The sequence below is a fragment of the Colletotrichum navitas genome (genome assembly GCF_030913465.1).
Source record: "Colletotrichum navitas strain CBS 125086 chromosome Unknown LY79scaffold_89, whole genome shotgun sequence".
Taxonomy (NCBI): domain Eukaryota; kingdom Fungi; phylum Ascomycota; class Sordariomycetes; order Glomerellales; family Glomerellaceae; genus Colletotrichum; species Colletotrichum navitas.
Genome location: NW_026850635.1, coordinates 110,133 through 132,243, shown reverse-complemented (window position 1 = coordinate 132,243; position 22,111 = coordinate 110,133). Strand labels below are relative to the sequence as shown.

General features: G+C 53.5%; 9 protein-coding genes across 9 annotated transcripts; 4 read left to right on the top strand and 5 right to left on the bottom strand.

Moving 5' to 3' along the window:
- Positions 1-16: 16 nt before the first annotated feature.
- Positions 17-2,212, top strand: LY79DRAFT_583561 (formyl transferase domain-containing protein; the record flags this gene model as incomplete). The annotated part of the gene is made up of 1 exon (XM_060560332.1): positions 17-2,212. The coding sequence occupies one exon, from the start codon at positions 17-19 to the stop codon at positions 2,210-2,212; it is 2,196 nt and encodes a 731-aa protein (XP_060409221.1).
- A 3,772-nt stretch (positions 2,213-5,984) lies between these two features.
- On the top strand, positions 5,985-6,679 carry LY79DRAFT_593856 (uncharacterized protein; the record flags this gene model as incomplete). The annotated part of the gene is made up of 3 exons (XM_060561616.1): positions 5,985-6,128; positions 6,162-6,378; positions 6,510-6,679. 3 exons carry the CDS (start codon positions 5,985-5,987, stop codon positions 6,677-6,679), a joined length of 531 nt encoding a protein of 176 aa, XP_060409220.1.
- Positions 6,680-7,413: 734 nt separating this feature from the next.
- LY79DRAFT_593855 (putative necrosis-inducing factor-domain-containing protein) lies at positions 7,414-7,923 on the bottom strand (the record flags this gene model as incomplete). Its single annotated transcript, XM_060561615.1, has 1 exon — positions 7,414-7,923. The coding sequence occupies one exon, from the start codon at positions 7,921-7,923 to the stop codon at positions 7,414-7,416; it is 510 nt and encodes a 169-aa protein (XP_060409219.1).
- A 1,793-nt stretch (positions 7,924-9,716) lies between these two features.
- Positions 9,717-10,175, bottom strand: LY79DRAFT_568297 (uncharacterized protein). Its single transcript, XM_060558951.1, has one exon. It carries the CDS (start codon positions 9,909-9,911, stop codon positions 9,741-9,743), a length of 171 nt encoding a protein of 56 aa, XP_060409218.1. The 5' UTR covers positions 9,912-10,175; the 3' UTR covers positions 9,717-9,740.
- Positions 10,176-10,454: 279 nt separating this feature from the next.
- Positions 10,455-12,862, top strand: LY79DRAFT_593854 (sulfate permease; the record flags this gene model as incomplete). The annotated part of the gene is made up of 3 exons (XM_060561614.1): positions 10,455-10,894; positions 10,957-12,100; positions 12,149-12,862. 3 exons carry the CDS (start codon positions 10,455-10,457, stop codon positions 12,860-12,862), a joined length of 2,298 nt encoding a protein of 765 aa, XP_060409217.1.
- A 452-nt stretch (positions 12,863-13,314) lies between these two features.
- On the bottom strand, positions 13,315-14,845 carry LY79DRAFT_583558 (acetyl-CoA acetyltransferase; the record flags this gene model as incomplete). Its single annotated transcript, XM_060560331.1, has 4 exons — positions 13,315-13,757; positions 13,835-14,411; positions 14,485-14,665; positions 14,781-14,845. The coding sequence occupies 4 exons, from the start codon at positions 14,843-14,845 to the stop codon at positions 13,315-13,317; spliced, it is 1,266 nt and encodes a 421-aa protein (XP_060409216.1).
- A 356-nt stretch (positions 14,846-15,201) lies between these two features.
- Positions 15,202-15,724, bottom strand: LY79DRAFT_402149 (uncharacterized protein). Its single transcript, XM_060553036.1, has 2 exons — positions 15,351-15,724; positions 15,202-15,292 (listed from the first exon to the last, which is right to left on the bottom strand). The coding sequence occupies exons 1-2, from the start codon at positions 15,570-15,572 to the stop codon at positions 15,236-15,238; spliced, it is 279 nt and encodes a 92-aa protein (XP_060409215.1). The 5' UTR covers positions 15,573-15,724; the 3' UTR covers positions 15,202-15,235.
- A 152-nt stretch (positions 15,725-15,876) lies between these two features.
- On the bottom strand, positions 15,877-16,904 carry LY79DRAFT_593852 (glycosyl hydrolase catalytic core-domain-containing protein; the record flags this gene model as incomplete). The annotated part of the gene is made up of 2 exons (XM_060561613.1): positions 15,877-16,228; positions 16,294-16,904. The coding sequence occupies 2 exons, from the start codon at positions 16,902-16,904 to the stop codon at positions 15,877-15,879; spliced, it is 963 nt and encodes a 320-aa protein (XP_060409214.1).
- Positions 16,905-19,934: 3,030 nt separating this feature from the next.
- LY79DRAFT_583556 (uncharacterized protein) lies at positions 19,935-20,288 on the top strand (the record flags this gene model as incomplete). Its single annotated transcript, XM_060560330.1, has 1 exon — positions 19,935-20,288. The coding sequence occupies one exon, from the start codon at positions 19,935-19,937 to the stop codon at positions 20,286-20,288; it is 354 nt and encodes a 117-aa protein (XP_060409213.1).
- Between the last annotated feature and the right edge of the window lie 1,823 nt (positions 20,289-22,111).

Sequence of the window (22,111 nt, the reverse complement as noted above, 5' to 3'; positions counted from 1 at the left end):
ATAAAACGCCGCCATCATGAACATCCTTTTCCTTTGCACCGCGCACAACTCGTTGTCGCAGCGCCTGTACCTGACTCTTTCCAAGTCTCACAACATCACCATTGAATATGCCCTCTCAGACGAAGCCATGATCGAAGCGTCCAAGCTGTTCAAGCCCCACCTCATCATCTGCCCTTTCCTCACTACACGGGTCCCTCGCGAAGTATATGGAAACTACCTAACCCTGATCATCCACCCCGGTCCACCTGGTGACGCCGGACCTAGTGCCTTGGACTGGGTGTTGATGGGCGACGACGGAACGGAGGCAGACCCAGAGGCAATCATCCGGAACGGCACATGGAGCGAATTTGGACGATCGTACTGGGGTGTCACTGTCCTCCAAGCCGTTGAGGAGTTCGATGCCGGACCAGTATGGGCGTTCGAGCAGTTCCCATTGCAGATCGATTCTCCCAACATCACAAAGTCAAGCGTATATCGCGGACCCGTCACACGGGCCGCGCTCACGGCTACCTTGGCGGCCATCGAGAGGATCCAAACCGCCTGTATACAAGCCGCCTCACCCTACACCCCACCTCCCTCGCCCGGTAACCTGAAGTTCGCCCCGCACCTTGTCAGCCCTCTCCTCCAAGCAATGCCAGCATACCGCGACGCCTCAGTGACACTGCAGAAGGCCTTCCTTGGCGGAGCAACGCGCCACCGACCCCTTCTCAAGGCTGCCCAACGCGACTTCGACGTCCAGTCACACACAGCTCGGGAAATATCGCGAAGGATTCGGTCTTCGGACTCCCAGCCAGGCTGCCTGACCAAACTCTTCGGCCCGTCCCTATACGTCTACGGCGGTACTATCGAGGAGAGCGACGACTTTATCGGCCAGGCGCGTCCGGGAGAAATCATCGCTTACCGAGACGACGCCGTTTGCGTCGCCACATGCGATGAGAAGGCCGTTTGGATCACCCACGTCCGCCGTGTCAAGAAGAAGACGGACGCCATGTTGTGGCCCAAGGTTCCAGCCGTCTCAGGTCTGCGGGAACTGGGTATCATTAACGATGATGCCGTCGCACGAAACTGCATCTCCCGAGTCACCGTTGACTGGTCGCGAGCCCCGCACACTACTCAGCAGGACGTTTGGGTTGACTTTGAGACCTTTCCAGGTGCCAGACGGGTTGCATTCCTCTACTTCGAATTTTACAACGGCGCTATGAGTACGGAACAGTGCACCCGCATGATTAGCGCCCTTGACTTTATCATATCCACCCATGTTGTGGAACGTCCACTCAGTGCCGTTGTACTAATGGGAGGCGAAGGCTACTTCAGCAACGGCATTGCACTGAACGTTATCGAGGCTGCTGCGGATCCGGCCCTCGAGTCTTGGCTAAATATCAACCGCATTGACGATGTGGTACACCACCTCCTACACGAGTTTCCATCACGCAAGATCCTTACCGTCGCCGGGATCAGAGGCAACTGCGCAGCGGGCGGCGTCGCCATGGCTGCCGCATGCGACGTCGTCCTTGCTGGAACTGAGGCGGTCCTCAACCCCGCTTACCGCGCCATTGGTCTCCACGGCTCCGAATACCACTCCTTGTCATACACCGGAAGATGTGGCTCGTCCGGCGCCACCAAGCTGTTGCGTGACATGAGACCACTGTCGACGACTGACGCCCGCACAATGGGCTTGGTCGATCACACAATCCCCGGCTCTGGCGCCCTTCTCGACACTCGCATGCGGAAACTCATCAAGTCCATGCTCGCTTCTCCAAAGAAGCTGGCCCCGGGTGTGTGGAAGAGCAAAGTCGACGTATCGGCTGCCGGTCTGGCCTGTGCTCGTGCGCAGGAGCTCGGCGAAATGTCGAAGGACTTCTGGAGCCCGAGATCGTCAAGATACCACCTCCGTCGCCGAGACTTTGTTCGCAAGATCAAGGCCGTCAAGACGCCTCTTCGGTTTGCGGCGCATCGCCGCAGCGCCGGGGAGCTCGACGAGGAGGAGTCGGACGAGTTTGACGATATCGTCAGCTTTGAGCGCAAAGCAAGGGCGGCGTTGGTGGCTGAGCAGCTGAAGGGATACGTAGGGAGCGTGACGTTGACGACGCCAGCTCAACGTGTTGCCTCGAGTCACGGCGCCACATCACATCACAACAGGGCGGCGAGCGACAGCGCTGGCAAGCGGGACTTGAGGCCCGTCTTCTCGTGCTACTACGACGTTACAGCATAAGTGCATTTTTTGCTTGGCGGGCCTTTCACTGTACAAAGGACATTCTTCCTGAACAAGATTTCCGATTCTGGGTATCCATATACTCTGCGATAACTTGGTAGATAGTTGCGTTTCATATACTTTCAACACAAGCAATACCAAGATGCTGTTCTTAATGCCATCTAATTCTCGTAATGTTTCAATACCCTTATCTCTTACATGTGACATCTGGAAGAAATTAGGAGTGTCCAAAAGTTGGCGCCCGCCCTATCATGCGCGCCGCTAGAAGCGGAACACCGATAACATGGTGTGTCTACTTACACGGGCAGGCAACAGGCTTGAGGCCCATGCACTCCATCACTGCTAGCGTTTCGCTCTCAGTCCTTCTAGCTTTTTATAGGCCCAGCCCGGGGCTGGTGGGTTTCTTTCTTGATCCTGTGCCGGAAGCTTCCTTTCGACTCGCCCATTTATCAACCTGTTTCAGTGCAACTCCAGAAATGTAACTCTAGCAATGAGCGTCTAGCATCTAATGGTCACAGTGGAACGGCCCAGGCCCTTGGGCTCTGGGACCCATTCTCGTACCGAGTGTCCGGTCCTTTGATGGATGTTGTACCGTAGACACTGGGATAATTCGTCTTTGGCTAATGTATGGGCTAACAAGAAGAGATATGGCGGCTGCCCATTAACTAAGCCTATCATGGAAGGCGGTCAGCCTACCCACTTACCCACTTGCCCTTTTTTCACTGTTCTTACGCCTTAACTTCATGCTGACGTACATGACTAACCCCTGCTTTTGCCACCTCCAGATCCCTGTTTCTGCCAGCACGCCAGCCCTTATTCAGCGGCCGCCATACCTCTTCTCGTTAGCCCATACATTAGCCAAAGACGAATTATCCCAGGTTCTCGCTGGTGAGTGAGCCGATGTGCTGGGATACATCCGTTTCCGACAGAGCGGGGGTGGTTGCCGGATCCGGGCCTGCGAGAGGTAGGGTGCCGATAGCGGGGCCGTCATGATGTCCATACCGCACATACATCCACCCGACCCCAAGCCTCAAACTCCCTATGGCTCTAGCCTGAACCACCTCTGCTTACCTATAAGGGGAACGTGGGAAATTTGACGGAATTCGCCCAATGACAATCCTCAAAGGGACCCCAAAGGGTCTCGAGGGCCACTCTACCATTGGCATGGAATCAAGTCCCTAAGACAAACTTTCAAAGAGCGACGCCAGGCAACAGACCAGTATGAAGCCGTTTTTGGACTTGGCGGATTGAGAAATCACCTTGAAGAAAATATGATTGGCGGTTTTTTTCGGGCTGTCACGGATGATTGTATTCGTCTCCTTCGCCAGTCTCTTCGCGGTTTGCTATCTTGGATATATATCACGACGCTAAGAAGGAACGGATTAAGCTTTGCGGGAATCTTACATCACCCGCATCAGTTTGACTCAATGTGCCCACTTCCGCGGGGGCGGGGTGATCGGTTACCGGAGACAAGGGAAATGTGGAAGGGACGGGGCGAATCGAGGGCCCACGACTCGTCATGATGGAAGTGTTGTCAACGGGTGCGACCTATTAGTCCCTAGGCCATAAGTATGAATGTGTCTCTTGGTGCTAGGTTGGATTACACAGTTGAGAACTTGAACGCCATCACTGCCACTATTGCTATACTGTTGATTGCAATGAATGAGTTGAACATCAAAAGTGGCCGCCGCGTGTCTTTTGGGGGAGGCGGGGCCGGTAACATTCGTGGGTTTATTTTCCTCGTGGTGTCTGCCGTCTTGGTTACATGAGGCTAACAGAATGTATTTTTAGGTCATTGCGCGGATGCTGGGATCACCGAAGATGCGCCCTCCCCCAAAGGACGGCGGAGGAGCAGTGTATGGACTGCGAGCTCGGCCGAAACGACCTCCAGAAGCACAAGCATCCCCCACGGGTATGGGATATATCTAGGAGAATATCATCAAAAAGTACCCTCGAGAAGATCCCGGAGCGAGTAAATGACAGCAATAAAACTAAAAGCACGGTAGGGCCAATGGCCAATGTCGAGGAAGGGCAGGGACGAGGACTACGATATGGCGCCACGAGGATGGCGAAACGATAAAAGCCTTCGTACGGTTTCAAACGTTCACTTGGATTTATTTTAATTGGCCTCAATTGTATTCTGTCACCGTTACCACTGGCCTACCACTCCGTCATTTGAAAATGTAGAGATCTTGGTGTTGACATGGATTTCAACACGGTCAGGTCGCGAGCCATTTACGGCCGTTTTGGATGCCGCTGAATTGAGTAATACTAAGATTTAAACCTGCTGAAGGACTGGTTTTTATTAATCCGCTGAACCCACAGATTTCTTTACATAATTTTTGGCCTCTTAAATCTTCACCTTTGGCAAGTTTTTAGCCAAGGAAACTATCTTTCGACATGGTTTATGTATATTAATATTAATATTCAAGAAGACGCCCTTATGTAAACCATGACGTCTCTTCTAATGAGATGTTTCCTAAACCATGAGTCTCAATTGCTGCAAGCTCCCGTAGCCAATCGGGCATCCCTCGGACATGCAGCTGCATGTCTCTCATGTCTGGCGCCATACTTTCATGGACCGGGCGAACAGAACACCCCATATCCCATTGCTTCGTGACGCCATTACACGATCAGAACGATGGTCTGGGTAGCAGTGACATGTTATCGGGTCTAGATTACAGTCCACGATGTCCAGGCCATGAGTGAGAGCCTTCTCTTTTACCTCGACTGCATAAGACCCATACATAAACTGCTTAATTATCATCCATCCACAGATATAAGCTTTTATTGGAACACAGTCATGGTTAGGTCTGCTCTTGGGCAAGTTGACTGCAGGCAACGGCGACTTACTCCATTACTGACGGCGCCATGAGTGCCTACTGGATAAGTGTCTCGGGTCGAGGCTTTAATGGCCACTATACGAGATGTGGCTTCGGCAAGCCGTCGGTCTTACCAACCCTCTTCGATTCCTGAATGCAGTTAGCCATGATTCTTTGTGTCAAGATGTCCTTGACAATACCCTCAGAGCCTGGAACAGAACAAGGAAAATCCACCCCTGCCGACTTGTGCTTACATGCTCTAAGATTCAGTGGCTCGTGAAGAAGTGGGACGGCCCATCCACAGGGAAATTATGACTGTAATCAGCTTTTGGCAGCACGAGATTAGGAACCTCTTTGGTTGGTTTTCTAGTCAATTTGCAACTTGCTGCACAAGGGGAGTCTCGAGCCATGGCCGCTATGTTTGGTGACCAAGGAACGGTCAGATTTTACTACTGTGATTCATGGACAGAGTGGATGATCTGTAAGACCAATTCCTTACAGGGGTAGATTGAGATACCGGGTTTGAGTTGATTGCCTTTTATAACCGCTGGAGGGGAATCGCCTTTTGCTGAGCAGCAGTCGGATAGCTTACAAAGGTCTAACTGTTGAACGTTGCGCATTTAATCAGGAACTCGATAGGCAATGACTTAGATTGGTGATGGCTGTTGTAGGAAGAAAATGGGAAAGCCACGTAACTGACTGTTAGCTGATGGTTTGCATATTTGCCTTGACCTTCTAAATGCATAGGGTTTTGATCACTCAAGAGGCCTTTTCACAGCACTCAATCAAGAAGTGGAGTGTGGATACTAGTGCATCCACGTAGATGGAAGCTATCATTTCCATGGACTTGAGTACATCAAAATATGAAACAACGGATTTAGTGACACCATCATGATCCTACTATAATCTCAGCCACTCTTTTCATTGCCTCCTCTTTACTCCAGTAGAGCATGCCTAATCGCCGTGGGATTGATAAGGATGAAGACCTCATCCTTCAGTTGAGTGGCATGGGACTTGAAAATGCCGGTGCTGACGTTGCCGATCGCGAAGAAACCGATGAGAGCGTCAATAAGAAGCCTTTGAACTGTGCACAGGTCGCAAATGATGAGCCGTGAGTATTGTCGAAGATTCTCATGCTGACTTCGCCAGTTTTCAAAACAATGCTTGGCAAGAAGTTCAAAGAGGCCGCCGAGCTTGCCAAAATTCCCGGCTTCAAGAACGCGTACATCACCAACCTCCCCATCGATCATATCGAGGCAATGGCTACTCTGTGCCAGATTTTTCACACCGTCTACGTTAGTCCGAGGTCAGAAACAACAAGTCTTTCTAAATTGTCCCTAATCGGTGATTAGTACAAATCCATCCGAGCACTAAAGTATGGCGGGATGATATGGATCAGAGACTAGCTCCAGGGTTACGACAAGAACGTGCAGCCAATAATCGAATTTTGATACCATTGATATTCTCGTATGTAGTCGACCTCCTCCTTAGGTTCTCAGAAGTGTCCTGGAGGATATTACTGCAGCATGAAGGCACCTTTCTATCGACTTCGGACCAAGTCAAGATACTTGCAGGTCATCCTCTGCTGAGGCACGATATCATTCGTAAGCCTATTCCCAAGTTCCTATATTTAATACAAACCTGAAAAAGGCAGGTTATCCAGAAGATAAACGACACGAATGAGGCAGCGCTTTCTACCAAGGTCCCATCGCCCCAATGGCATGGCATCAAGTGTTGTACAATTCACAATACCTATGCCCGGGGTTTGCGAGGGCATTTGGGGTTTACATTGAGACTGTTCGAAAGTCCAGCGCCCATCGACTTTGCAACGTACAAGTTTTGCAACCTTCTGGAAATAGCGGTCAACCAACCCCAAATCACCTTGGCGAGTTTCCAGTGATCAAATGTGACAAGTCGCTGCGGCTGTTCTCCAAACGAATACGGTGACCACAACCTATCTCACTAATTCAGTGATGGAGCAAAAAGGATTGTTAAGCAGAGGGGCATTTTCAACTGTCTCGACTGCCTGAAGAGCGAAGGTACATCTGGAAAAGCCAAGCCATGGCGTATGCCTCGTTTCTCTGAGGTAGTCACGAACAGAGGGATTCTTTAACGCTCATTAACGAAGCTTCTTTTCAAATACTTTGCTTTGGAAATTGTAAGGGTTGCGATTCATCTACTTGAGCCACTTGAAATATGGAATATTAAGTTTTTGTTTCTTGCTTAATATCTGAATATTCATTCTAATTGACAACCATTTTATAGTCCGAGATCGATGTGGTTGGTAATTATCAGGATTGCCAGGCACGTCTTGCAACCAAATCTGTAATGAATTCACAGGTTACTCCTGCTTGATGTTTGTGCTTTTCGCTGCATATATTAGCTGCTGAGTAACCCCCAGGTCACGAAAAGCATTTTTTCGGCATTGTTACACTGAACAGTTCCCTGCAGCCCAAGCTTCCCGTTTTGGGCCAAGGGAAGATATCTTGTCGTATAGAAGAGAATATCGTTGGTACCGATTCTCATTGGATTGCCAGTACTACCAGAGTCGGCATATCTTGCCGCAAAAGCGCACGACCCCGAGCTCACAATACGGGCCCAGCCGTCTGAGGAGAAGTCGTTGGGTTGCAACGTCCAGAAGCCGTCCTGGTCCCCCAATGAGTTGATGAGGGCCTGGCAGTCCTCGGCCGAAGGAGCTGAAGCCGAAAAGTCTGTCGCTGGGTCCTCGGCCACCTCACCGCACCACTCGACTCTTCCGGGCGAGAAGACAACGCGTTTGGAGAGCCGCGTTGGCCGTGTGCTTTCGCTTCCTTGGGTGAACTGAAGCCGGCGATTTACATGGATGGTTGAGTCAGTGCCGTCCGCATTGATGAAGGTTCGAGGCACCATGTCTTTATATCCGTCTTTAGATGCGGCAATTACTGTAACAAGGCATAGAATGATGGCCTCGAGGAGTGTTTTGGTGAAGAGACGCATTGTGAAATGGTTGCTGCCTATTGACACAGCAGAAAGACAGTACAATAAGATCGTGTTGTTGAGATGCAATATATAACCAATGTTCAGTGAGAAGCTACCAGAAGCTTGTCAATGACTGTGAAGCGATGTGGGCGCAGTGCAAGCAGAGGGAAGAAGGCATGCGCCGATAGTCTTCTATATAAGCATCATTACACGCTAGCTGTGATCAAAATGGAATCACGAGAGAAGGAAGGAGACAAGTCGCGCAAAAACCCCCGCGTGACGTCGTGCAGCTTGTCGTATGTGCTATTGGACTGCGGTACGGTGGTGACAATATGCGCATGTTTGTCACAAACAAGAAAATCAAGCAGTGATTCGCCCATAGGATGCCACGGCCCCCGAGTGTTGATGAATGACTCGGCATAACAGCTTTCTTTGGTGATATCGGCCAGGGGTTGCGCTCACGATGTTTGCTGTGTCGAAAGTCTAAGTGATGGGCCCGAATGTGATTGTGACGAGAATCGGTCCCCGGAAGAGCCGGGATTGGCACAAGAAGCGCCCAGCAAACAGGTGGGATCCCAGAGGTACATGTGCGTCGGTGCACAGCGGCCAATCACAATGCCATGTCGATTGTTGGTCTAGTTCAGGATCTGCGACCGTCCACAGCCGTGGTGACGAGTAATAGGATCGTGCATGAGGTCTTTGTGATTATCTTGAGGCTAGGAATGAGATCACGCCCTGGATTTGAGATTGAATGTCGAAGATACAGGGGAGTTTGGGGGCAGGGAGGAGTTGAAAGACCTCGAGGATCCTTTGGCTGAAAGGCCGCATGATTGCCCGTAGCTAGGTGCAGCACGGCACCATTGAAATCGACATGCATCATTGCTTGCTGAAGATGTGGGGGCGCTTGTTAGCAAACGAGATGTGTTTGACTAATGTACCTCGGGCTATGTGTTTGACGGCCAACAATCCGTTCGTGTTCAACTGAAGCCCTGTCGAAGGGTTCTCATTGCCTCGCAAAAGTGTAAGCAGCATGAGCATCCGCGAGCAAACCCCGAGCCCTTAACATTGGGAGCATGGAGCGGACGTTTGTGATTGATGCAAACCCATTGATTCGCAGTACCTCCGATGAGATCCATCACGATATGTTTGTGATACTGCAAGACATCCAGATCACGTGGCGTTTGGGCCAGCCAGAGAAGGCAGGGGAAGGTGTCGTTCGTCGTTCGTCGACATACTTGGGAAGGATGTACACTACGTAGTACCTATCTACTATGTATAGGTATACGATACTTTTGCCCGACCGGCTTGAGCCCGCTCGACCTCGGGAGGGGCCGATGATAGAGATAAGGGTTGAAGATATGTGGTGCTCCGCAGTGTAGGTAGCTGGCGAGTGCGACAGCCTACCTACGTAACAAGAGGGGCATATGATCGGGGTCGGGTGGGTACGAATGGCACAGCGGGGTAATGCGGCGAAAGGAAAAGTGGTTCACGTGCATCCATCCTCCCAAAGCGGTGTGGTGTAATACCTGCCTGGCAGCGTTTGTGTTCGCCGCGGAATGTGTTTGCCGGTAGCCCCTGTCCACCAAGGGAGGTAGGTAGGTAGGTACCTAAACTACCCAAGGTACATCGCTAAACACTGAAGCAAGGAGGATTACGGCAGCATACACGTACAAATACCTACAAATATGGCAGGCAAATCAGTACGTAACATCAGACAAAACCAACCATCCCATGGCCCCGTCGTGTCGTCAAATCGAGTTTGCTGACACACCCAATCTTGATCCCCATCGCGCATTGATGCCACTCCGATCCTCGTGAGCGACTGCGGAATGGCAATCCTTGTCTTGGGGGGAAAAACCACCCTCGCCGACCGCTTTGCTCCATCTGCCAATCCGCCCCGTCTCCTCTAAGAATGCCATAATAGATTCCAACTTTCGCCATCGTCTAAAGCTACGACGAGTCAGCCTTGGTGTGACAAATTACCCCCTTTTTTACATGGTCTGGCCCGGGGCGGTTGCAGCAAACTGATACCGGTATTGTCATCCATCCCATCACCGCTCTTTTTTGTTCCGACCTTGCCTCACACACCCACACTCTCTCTCCCCGTCGCATCCATCCCCCGTCGCCAATTTGTGCGACTTAAACTTGGCACTCTCTCGATCTCCCCAGGAACACCAAAAAAAGCAAAAAAGCTAGTTTGTTGTCGCCGAGTCCACTGCAACCTCCGAGAGTCGATCTGCGTTTTTGAGCCTTCCATCTCTAGCCCCGCCAGAGTCGCACCCGGGGGGTCTCATACCGCAACCCCTCGCATGTTTTTTTTTCTCGGTTAGCCTGTAACGTCATATTGTTTGGGGTCGTACGGTACGAAAATGTCAGGAAGTCGACCTCCGCCGAGCCGCAGTCCTTCTTCGCAAACAACTCATCGCCCAGCGAACCCCAGCGCGCTGCGCCAGAGCTATACGATGGGCTCTCCTATCCAGTCTCCTAACTCTCTCGGCGGCGAATCCGAATACCTAAGCACTCGCGAGGATGCCACTCCGCTCGCCACTCCGCTTCCCACTGATAACGAATTTCGCGGTATTCCTCGCCCTGGCGTTGGTCCCGCCCGATCGAATACCTCCCCGCCAAGCGAGTCGACGAGTCTTCTTCAAAATGTCCTCATCGACAATCCGTCTTCCAACAGCTATACTCATGGCACCTTTTCCCCTCGGCCCGTGAGCTCTGTCGGGAGCGACCACGCCTCGTCTTCGGCGTCTGAGATCCCCATTCTCGACCCTATGTTGACTGCCATCACCGGTGACGACCATTGGAGGAGGCGCTTCATAAGGAGCATCAAGAGCAAGAAGATGCATACCTCGAGCACCCTGGCAGAGCAGGCCGGTTTCAAGGACAACCTCTGGATGTAAGTTTGCATGTGCCAGGGAAAAACACGGGTTCGCTGGCTAACAAAAGTCTGCTTTGCAGGTATCTCTCCTACTACATTCCCCTCCTGACATGGCTGCCCCAATACAAGTGGTCCTACCTGAAGGGAGATTTCGTTGCAGCCTTGACTCTCGCGTCCCTTTACCTGCCAATGGCTCTCTCGCTTGCCGACAACCTGGCACATGTTCCTCCGATCAACGGACTGTATGCCTTCGTCTTCAACCCCTTCATCTATGCCATATTCGGTAGCGCGCCGCAGATGGTCGTCGGCCCGGAAGCTGCCGGCTCTCTGTTGGTTGGGTCCGTGGTCAGAGGTAGCATCGACCAAGACCAGGGCGACGAGTACAATGCCGAGGTGCAAGCCAAAATTTGCGGAGTAGTAGCGGGCATGGCCGGTGCTACGGTTTTGATCGCTGGACTGGCTCGATTGGGCTTTCTTGATAGCGTTCTCAGCAAACCTTTCCTGCGAGGTTTTATCTCTGCCATTGGTTTCGTCATTGCCGTGGACCAGGCGATTCCTGAGCTCGGCCTTGTCGAGTACGCGGCGGAAGCGGGCGTGAGCCACGGGAGTAGCATGGACAAGCTGGAATTCATCTTCAACTCTTTCGACCATGTCCACAAGCTCACCTTCATTGTTGCCGGAGTCAGCTTCGTGATCATGATGACGATGAGAGAAGTCAAGAAGCACCTCCAGCCCAAGTATCCTGGGGTTGCGTACATACCCGATCGCTTCTTTGTCGTCCTCATTGCCGCCATCCTGTCTTGGTACTTTGACTGGGATAGCAAGGGTGTCGAGATCCTAGGACCCGTCAAGGCGCCGTCGGGACATCTCTTCGCCTTCCGCTGGCCTTTCCAGACTGCCCACATGAAGCACATCCGCGAGGCCATGGGCACGTCCTTCCTGATTGCGCTTCTGGGCTTCTTTGAATCGTCCGTTGCGGCCAAGAGCCTCAGCAGCTCTGATAGTGTGCAAGGGGTCCAGCTCAGCCCCAACAGGGAACTCGTGGCACTGGGCGCTGCCAACGTTGTCGGGGCCTGCTTCATGAGTTTGCCTGCCTTTGGCGGTTATGGAAGAAGCAAACTGAACAAGCAGACGGGTGGCAAGACGCCCATGAGCTCCATCTTTCTCAGCATGATCACGCTCTTCGCCGTGTTTTTCCTGCTGCCGTACTTTGCCTACCTGCCGGTATGTCCTTCCGTCTTGACTAGGGTACTCATTCGCTAACACGTTCAGAAACCCGTCCTCTCATCCATGATCACGGTCGTGGCCTGGTCACTGCTCGAAGAGGCTCCTCACGACATCGCGTTCTTCTTCAAGATCCGAGGTTGGACCGAGCTGGCGCTGATGGCCATCATTTTCGTCTCGACAATCTTCTACTCGCTTACCCTCGGCATGGCCATTGGGGTCGGCCTATCTCTGCTCCAGGTCATCAAACACTCGACTCGCCCTCGCATCCAGATCCTGGGCCGCATCCCCGGTACGCATCGCTTCGAGAACGCCGAGTTGAACCCCGACAGACTGGAGTTTGTCGAGGGCTGCTTCATTGTCAAGATCCCGGAGCCCTTGACCTTTGCCAACACGGGCGAGCTGAAGGCGCGCCTCCGGAGGCTGGAACTGTACGGCACGAGCATGGCACACCCCGCCCTGCCGAGACTGCGGGGTGAGCATCATAACAAGAACGTCATCTTCGATATTCACGGCGTGACATCGCTGGATGGATCCGGCACGCAGGTGCTGCTGGAGATCGTGAGCGGGTACAAGGAGCGTGGCGTCAGGGTGTTCTTCAGCCGCGGCCCCACCAACCCGCGCCATCACATCTGGAGACTATTGAGGCAAGCGGGCATCATTGACCTGGTCGGCGGGGAGTCGCACTTCGTGTCTGATGTCCAAGAAGCGTTGAAGATGACCGAATTTGAGGACAGTGTCAACGAAGTTACGAACCCGTAAACGGAGCGCTTTTATTCTCACTGATTTTTGTTCATTTCCCCCGGAGCAGTTTGCATTTAGAATGGGCGTTTGGAAACCAGCATTCGAAGCGAGAAAAGGCGTCAAGACTTTCACTTCTTGGACAGTATTTCTACTGGTCTCCCGGCACAAACGCTGTATGTTTCACGAGGTCATCACATGCGTTATGGACACGTACATAGACAGTATATAAAAGGCAGTGCGCATTCGAATTTCCAGAGCAGATCTCACCAAATGCCATGAATACACGTCGTGGTTTCGTAGAAACGTAACCTCGGTATGTCCCCAGGGGGTGAATGATTTAAAAAAAAAAAAAAAAAAAAAAAAAAAAAAAAAAAAAAGGGAATCTTGGTGGTCATACACTTAATTTTTTTTCATTCTGCGATGCATATTCTCCTCATACAGTCACATAGCCAACCGGGTTCCCCACTACTTTAAACGACCTCGTTGATAAACAGACCCGCCATGCCCTGTCCCGTACCAATACACATACTCGTGAGCAGGATCTTCTTCTTGGTCCGGCGCAGCTCGCTCAGGCCCGTGACGATCTGCCGCGTGCCGGTGGCGCCAAGCGGGTGGCCGAGGGCGACGGCGCCGCCGCGGGGGTTCATCTTGGCCCAGTCAAGGGCGAGGGTGTCGCGGCAGTAGACTGCCATGCTGGAGAAGGCCTCGTTGATCTCGACGACGTCGATGTCGTTGAGGGACAGGTTGTAGTGGGAAAGCAGCTTCGGGATGGCGATGGACGGACCGATACCCATGATACGTGGGGCCAGGCCGGCGATGGTGGAGCCGACGTACTTGGCCAGGATAGGCTGACCGAGCTTGACGGCCGTCGAGCGCTTCATGAGTAGGACGGCGGCGGCTTTTTCGAATTGCGCTTGGTCAGCACAGTGTAGATGGAAAAAGAAATGAATGACAGAAGAGCAGAAAAGGGGGAAGGCCGCGTGAACTCACCTCCGTCAGTGACCTGACTGGCGTTGCCTCCCGTGGTGGTGGGACCCCATTGGGGAAAGGCGGCGCGGATCTTGGCCAAGCTCTCGGGGGTCGTGCCGGGCCGGATACCCTCGTCCCTTGTGAGAGTGACCTCCTTGGCCTCACCGTCGGGGCCGACGACCTTTGTCTTGATGGGCACGATCTCGTCGTCAAACCAGCCGGCGTTCTGGGCCCTCTCGGCACGCTGGAAGCTCTCGGCGGCGTACTTGTCGAGCTCTTCGCGGCTGAGGCCGAAGTCGCGCGAAACGTTCTCCGAGGTCCAGCCCATGGGTTGCATGCAGTCGGCGGCCTCCTGGCTCTGCGAGGTGACGGCCTCGTCAAAGGGCTTGTCGAGAGCGTCGCCGCCGACGGACATCTGCTCGGCGCCGAGTGCGATGCCGACCTCGATGTCGCCGGCGCTGATGGCGTTGGCGATGTCGGCCGTGGCCTTGAGGCCCGAAGAGCAGAAGCGATTCACCGACGACGCACCGGCGGTGTTGGGGAAGCCCGCGGCAAGTGCGGCGGCGCGGAGCTTGTAGGCGGCTTTGCCGTCCGAGACCTGGCGATCGGGGAGTCAATTGCTGTGATAAATCTTGGGGGAAAGCTGTCGCGAGTGCGCCATCACAACGTACATTGCCCATGCAGATATCCTCAACCACGGCGGGGTCGATCTTGGATCGCTCGCGAACCTCCTTGAGGAGGGCGTAGACCATGTACTCGAGGGTCGTGTCCTTGAAGCCACCCTTTTTGGCCTTGGCTAGAGGCGTGCGGATGGCTAATGTGATGACAATATCATCGGGGTTCTTGGATTGGCTGTACAGAGACGAATATGTCAGTCGCTGGTTGGTCCACAAGGGGAGGGATCGAAAGTGTCTTGGGGGGGGGAGAGGGGACGGCGGCAATCACAAGTGCGGACGGACAGACGTACATCTGGTTGATGGCGCTTCCTGGGGCCAGGTGCTTCACAATGGAGCCGATTCTCTCGAGAGCCATGATGTCTGATGGGGGAGGGTATAACTGTGGTCGGAGAAGTAACAGAACAAAGGGGTGAAGAATAAAAGGAGCAACAGAGGAGAAACAAGCTCAAGAGGTTCCGACTCTGTTCATGGAAGAGGGGAGGGCGGGGATGGGGCCATAAAGTAGACGACGTGGTTCATGGCGGCTTAAGCTGCCGGCAATCGTTCCCCAAGCATGTCCCCCCAGCCAAGACCAGCGGCTGTGGGGGAATGACAAACGGACCGAGGCATCTCGGTCACTGAGTCGGACCAGTAACGTTTCAGCGTCCAGGTAGCGCTGGGTCTGGGGTATAGTAGCGCGCACGAGTCGTTACTGCGTGTTAGAGATTAGCCGGTCTAGGGACCTGCTCGCTAACAGCCACCATCATCAGTGTATCAAAGCTCTGCTCTGCTCTGCTTTAAAGATGCGTTTCCGGCGGCCCATCTACTTGGTCAACTTTCAGACCTGCTGCTTTGTTGAGTCCTACAACGAATGTCCTTACCGACAAAATGTCCTGTATCGGGATGAGACCATCGGTATGGCACACAAGTGTGGTTCTGAGGGCGCGAACATGACTGTTGATCGTGCTATAACTTTCGGTCAATATGCCGACTTTAGCCCGAGGGTAAATACAACGCATTGATAGCATAGCCGGGGATAGAGGAAGGGTTAAAAAAAAGGATAAAAAAATGAAGAAGAAGCGAGAGAGAGATCCCTGTTGCATTCGTATAAAATCATTTATGTCCACCGACTCTAAAATGTATCCTCTCAGACCGTTTCAAATCCCCGGGGGCTACAACCGCCCATCGTCTATATACATTCTGTTCGCCCCTATTCTATGTTTGCTCCAGTTCGACAAATAAAGACATTACAATTGTAAAACTCATGTCGGGGAACTGTCTCTATACCCAATCCACATATGGGGCAGATGATCAGTTGATGCTGGTACTATTTCCCGTTCTATGTCGTGATGAGGAAGTGGATCCTTTCCAATTGCTCTCATTATGAATGTACGCTGCTCACTTGAATCATGAGGTAACGGTAAACGCGATACCGGCAATAGTCGCTGCCAGCGCAGCAAGCATCGGTGCGCTGCCTCGAGCGGCAGCACTCTTGCTCCCAGACTGGGGATTGACTCCGGTAGCGCTCATTCCCAGGTACCATGCGCCAATGTCGGTAAGCTTGCCGTCGTTGTTAAGGAAAGAGCTGTTAGGGCCGACGTTGCTCGTCTTGGAACGGAAGGCGCCAAAGTAGGAGTACCGCTCAATATAGTCGATGCGATCAAAGTAGTCGGCGCTCATGTTGTAGAACTCCTGGGTAGTGGAAAGATCCTGGTTGGCGTAGGCGTACTCGGTGATCCAGATCTTGGTGTCGGGGAAACTACAGGTTTTGTCAGCGTCGTGAGAAGCAAGATGGGCTACCGAGAGCGTTGGGGAAGCACATACCTGGCAACGAGCTCGCCGATATGGCTGGCAAGACCGGCAAAGTTGTCATACCAATGGACGGGGAGGAAGTCATAGGTGCAGTTCTTCTTATCCCCCCCGTCGCTGATAATCTCAGAACAGTTGCCCAGGAACTGCTTCAACCACGGCAGCCCGCTTGGAGCGCCGGTGCAGGCAGGCAAGCCGACCTTGACGCCGAGCTCCTGGAGAGGGATAAAATTGGCGACCCAGGCTTTGGCGGCGATGGCAGGGGCGATGTTGCTGCCGCCGTACTGCGTGGGGCCGTCGGGTTCGTTGAAGCCGAGGGCGTGGGTAATGTTGATGCCCTTGTCGTTGATCAAGCTCTGGACGCTCGTGAGGAATGTAGTGTCTTCGGGGTTGGACGAGACACCCCACATCATGGGGACGAACTCGAACCGGTCCTGGGGTATTGACGAGAAGGCCGGGCTGGGGATCTCCTGGTAGTTGTAGTACCATGTCAGGTCGGAGCCCTGTTGGACCCAGATCTTGTTGTCCTGGGGCCAATTGGGGTTCGGAGTGAAGACGAGACCGCGTTTCGAGGACGACGTTGCTGCCACGAGGGGCACAAGGGCGAAGAGGAATGTGGGGATCATGATGGGCGGCGCAAGTGGGTGAGACCCTGTCGTTGGTTGGCAGGTGCAACCGTGACGTGAAGACTCGGCGGGGGTTCGCGACGTTTGGACAACGAGAGCTGGATATTGACGGCGGAGACTACGAGCTTGTCGACGCGATTGCCAATTGAACGAGTGTGGAGGAGCACTTGCAGGTCGTGTGTGCAACGAGCAATCGAAGCGAGCGATACAGGATAGGAATCCTTAAAGGAATAAGGACATCAATCGAGCAAGCAAGCATGGGAATTCAAGGGACAGGCAAATGGAGCAATAAACCAGATGGAAAGCAAGCGAGCAAAAGACACGGAGAGGGGTGGGAGAGAAAACGGGATGGATGGGCGGACGGGTGCCTTTGTTTCGGTGTCTCGCAGCCCTGGAGCCAAGACCCAAGTTCCCAAGCCCAAGTCCCAATGGGAAGCCAAGGGTCAATGGTGATGCAAGTAAGCTAGATAGATAGTGTGGATGGTGCCCTTTGTGGTTACCTTTGGTGAACTGCAAACCTACGGATCGTATCCGTACTTGTGCGGAAGAGAGGGACCGAACCCGTCCCATGTCACGTCCCATTCTGTCGGGGCAGGCCTCGTACTAATATTGGCAATGGCGTTGGCGTTCGTTCAGGTTGGCGTTTTGGGTACTGGGACCGGCGTGCATCAGTAGCGCCTCTGCAAAAACACCGACCGCGGGCTGGACGGCAGGTCTTCAGCTCAGCTTGTCGCGTCATCCTCTCCGAATCTAAGCATGCCATACGAGAAGCGACTGTGCAGATCGTACCACCCCCATTCTCTTGCGCCAAGATGGGCTCGCCTGGGCTCCATTGTCCATTAACGCCTGAAGGCGATGATGTCCTTTGTCCCTCGGACTAGGCAGCGAGGCCGAGACTGGCCCTCTCCTTGGCCAACGAGGGCGACATGCGTCCAACAAAGAGCAATCATTACCCCTGGCCTGGCTGGCCTGGACGCACATGGATGCTCGGCGTCTCCCTTATCAAGATTATACAGAGCATCTGGATGGATGGATGGATTAATGGATGGGCGTTTAGCGTGCCTGGTGGGACGTGTTGCAGGGATAAATGGAAGGCGGCCGCAGGAACAAGACGGAACAGAGCAGAATGCGTAGCGTCTTGTTGAGGTACCGGACCTAGGTAGGTAGGTACCTAGGTAGATACCTAAGTAGGTACGGAGTAAAGAGCGAAGGAACGCCTGGAAGGCACCCCCCCTCCCCCCTGAGCTGAGTGTGTTGTTGCCTCGTGGGATACGGTACGACACGACGTGGGCTTTCTCGGCCAGCGCCACTCATCAAACGAAACAGCCACCATCGCCTTGGATACGTACCTCACTCCAGTCCACAACCCGCGCATGGCGGTCTTCCCTTCCGAGCCTGCCGCAACTACCGTACCTAGCCCCGCCCCTTCCCTGTGGTCTCTGTGTTCCCGCCCTACATGCATGTACCGCCCCAACTCTTCACCATCCTGCGTGCCGACTGTAGGAAGACATGCTGCTGATACAGTACACCTTCATCAACATAACAATGTGGAAGAGCTGATGGGTCGACCGAACTGCAAGCTTGATCGTCAGTTCTTCTGCGATGCATGGTTTTGTTGCTTTCCTAACGTCAAGACGAAAGCTGTTTCCAGTCCGGTGATCCCTAAACCTGTAGGCTTCTCGAAAACTACGCCTTATTCCAGAATCCAACCCAAGATGAAACCTAGTCTACTTGCTATTCAGCTTCACAGACAGTCTCGGGGCTTCCTGTCCAGACGATCAGTCCTATAAGATATTACAACCAAGGCTAAACATAGCAAAGGGCCATCTAGAAAACACGTGACACGATCTTCTGCTTGGGAGGCTGCATATAATCTTAATATTGTCGGCATTGTGGACGCATACACGAGAAGCTAAGTAGGAAAGATTACGTGCTACTTCACATTGTAAACCCCAATAAAAGCTAAACAAAATCTCAGTCAACGACTTCGTTCAAGAGGTTGCACGATGGGCAATCGTCAAGGTCGAATCCTAGCAATGCTTACTCGGCAAGCTCCCTCCCAGTCACTAAGGACCATGATGTTTCGCCTGATCCGCGAGACGGTGAACTGCAACTAAGACGCCAGGCAAAGACCACATGGGATCGACCTGGGCTTCCGCACGTCATGCTTCACTGAGCGTTGCGTTTAACACATTACCAACTATGACGGCTACGCTGGGTCTACAGGACTATTACGTGCCGGCTGGCCGCCTCGATCGTGACTTGAACTTCAAGATCCGTGACGGATGGGCCTTGTCAAAAGACAGCTTGAGAAACCCGGTTACACATCGACAGCGCGATTTTGGTTTTCGCTTAGGGCAACCTCATGGTTTCTGCTGAGACTCAAGGCCTTGGTGGACCACGACGCAGTGCTGTCGAAAATGGCTCAGTACACCCGGACCGATCAACAAAGCCGCCACGCGTCGCACGGGGTCCAGCGGATGGCTACCGGAGACTTGAAAGCCATCGTCCTGGCCACCCTGCTGAGCCAAAAGCTGCAATATCTGCAAGCGCTCCGACAGGATCTCGAAGACCCGTCAAGATTGAGTGCTCTTTGAGAAGTAAACCCGATCCAGCGGTTCTTCGCGGCGTTCGATACATTTGACTTTGAGGAGCACATCGACAGGAGGAACCTCCCAGGTAGCTGTGGTGGATTCTCTGGGTGGTGCTATACAGCCCGGCCGCCCGGCGGCAGCAGATCGTGGATCCAAGGCTTGCCCAGCACTGGCTGGAGTGCTTTTGGATGCAAATTGCGGTCTGGCTCCAGAAGCCACAAGGGATCAAGTTTGAGACTGCACTGTCCGACGAAGAGTAGGGTGACAAGAAGAGCCAGAAGCCACAGCACCGGAGAGGGAAGAACTTCAAGATTACTACCCCGAACAGAGTCTTCCAGAGGCGGAAAATGACGGTCCCCCCTCCGCCTTCCGGCGACACTTGCAAGATTCGACGACTCACGGCATACACTTGCACTCCCACAAGTTCATGATCGACATGATATGCAGCACCACCACAACTCTGCAGCCCGGAGGCTACAAGGAGCCGGCCGTCGTGTACCGATCTGCCGCCGGCGCTTCCGGTATCACTATCGGGCGTGTGCCCGACCATATCAGGATGAACTGGAACGGCGCCAGGAGCCTCATCGCGGCTCCCGGGTTCGAGGTGCGCAAGGAGCGATGCTCGAGCCACATCATCGCGTTGGCCGAAAAGGTCCGGGCTCCGCGACCGACTGGTTCAAAGCCGAGTACCTGCATCCATCCTCCCCATCCGTACACCACCGATATCTGGGAAGACACCGGTGCTCGACGAGTTCTTCAACGTCAACAAGGCCACGGTCAGGACGTATGACCAATTCGCAGGCGGAGGCTGATATGCAGGGTAAGAGATGCATGCAATGATTCGGCCGCAGTGCGTGTTGTGCGGATCCGGATGCCGGGGATAGGTGTCGTGGCGCGTTGTTCTGGACTCGTCGACGCCGGCACTCCCGCTACGTCAGACGAGAACGGTATATCCCCTCCTCTCCCCCCTCCGGCCACAGCCACAAAACCCCCGCCGCTCGATGAGGAACACGAAGTCCGCCGGAGGAGGAGGAGGAAGGACAGCGACATGATGTGGGACGGCGACAAAGAAAACCCTCCATGGCCTTTGGCCCCACCGTCGCGTTGCTGCCCTTTTGGAGGGTCTGCTGGTCGATGAGCGCTGTGCCTTGGATGGAATATACTTGTTATGAAAAGGGGAGGAAAGGAAGGGGGATTGTTGGGCTCCTTCGAGCGCCAGGGGTGGATGGTTGGGAGCCGCATCACTGTTGCGAACGAATGTTTCTTTGGACAGAGTTGCCGACTCCGTATTTGGTGCTGATATGCAAGTCCACGTCGCGTCCTCGCTTCCTTCATATCGCTGCAACGGCATCATCCCATAGTGAGCTACATCTCTGCATTGCTGTACCATGTCAAGACATGGGAAATCAGATGGAACCGCCTCAACTTGGGCTTGGCGACGTCGAAGTGATAACCGCATGGGCCAATGTAACAGATTTAACAATGTCGAAAGGATTATGATTATCAGGAGACTATCCCATATGTAACATACCGAAAACCCAATTGATCCCCCGAAACCAGTTCCAAAAAAGCAAAACGAAGGGTATAATGCTATGTGCAGCCCACCATGTTCTTGTTGTGTTGCCGTGTATCCGATTCCCGACCAAGTTCTGGTCTCCCGCCATGCCGCCTCCCGCTCCCAGTATCCTGTACAATGGTCCTCCGTAGCCGGGTCCGAGCCCATCCGCCGCCCCCCGACTCCTATTCCCGATTCTCCCCGTTCTATGGCCTGGCCCATCCGTCCCTGTCACGCCTGTAGGAATAAATGCAGTTGTATGAAATGTATCAAAGAAGAAAATGAGAGGAAGAGTATGAGAAATAGAGTTGCTGGAAATCGCGGTGTAAGTTGTGCTTGCAGCGTGTGGTGTTCTGAGCGATGGAGGAAGAGGGAGGGGATTGTGTGACTCAGTGCAGTGCATTACATGTGTAGAAAGCGATAGCGGCAGTGGCTGTGAGATTACCGAGGCGCAAGTGTCGATAAGCGATGGAGGACACCGCAGAAGCTGATGGCCAGGTTGTTCTATCGAGCAGTCGTGGTCCAGAGCGGCCGGGCCTTTGGCAGGGTGGTAGCTAGCAATCGCGTTTGGGGGAAAAGATGCGCAAAAATGTAACCAAGTCTATCGCCAAATAGGCTAAACAGAAACGCCGGTGTATCCATCACTCTATCTGACACCAGGAGACCTCAACGGTAGCGAGTTCTGAAACAAGGTTAAGGGATGTTCCGAGCGAGGGAGGAAGGATGGCGGTGTGGAATATTGTTGACAGCCGATACGACGACGACGACGACGACGAGGCCGTTACAAGGTACGCGCCGCTAGCAGCCTTGTTGTCGAATGGTACATCAGACCGCGCCCCCCCACCCCCGTATGCCGATCTCGGGGTCGAGAGTGACCGCCCGAAGGTGCAAGTTGGAGGGTCGGAACGGCTGCGTGTGAATAAGGTCAGCCGCGCCACCCGCGCCCGTAAGGCGACTCTATCGCCACCAAGACAGGCTTTGACTATTGGGGGGGGGGGGGGGGGGGGGCGAGGGGGCTTCCGGCCCTTGGCTCAGGAAATCGACTTCCTGGAGAGGCC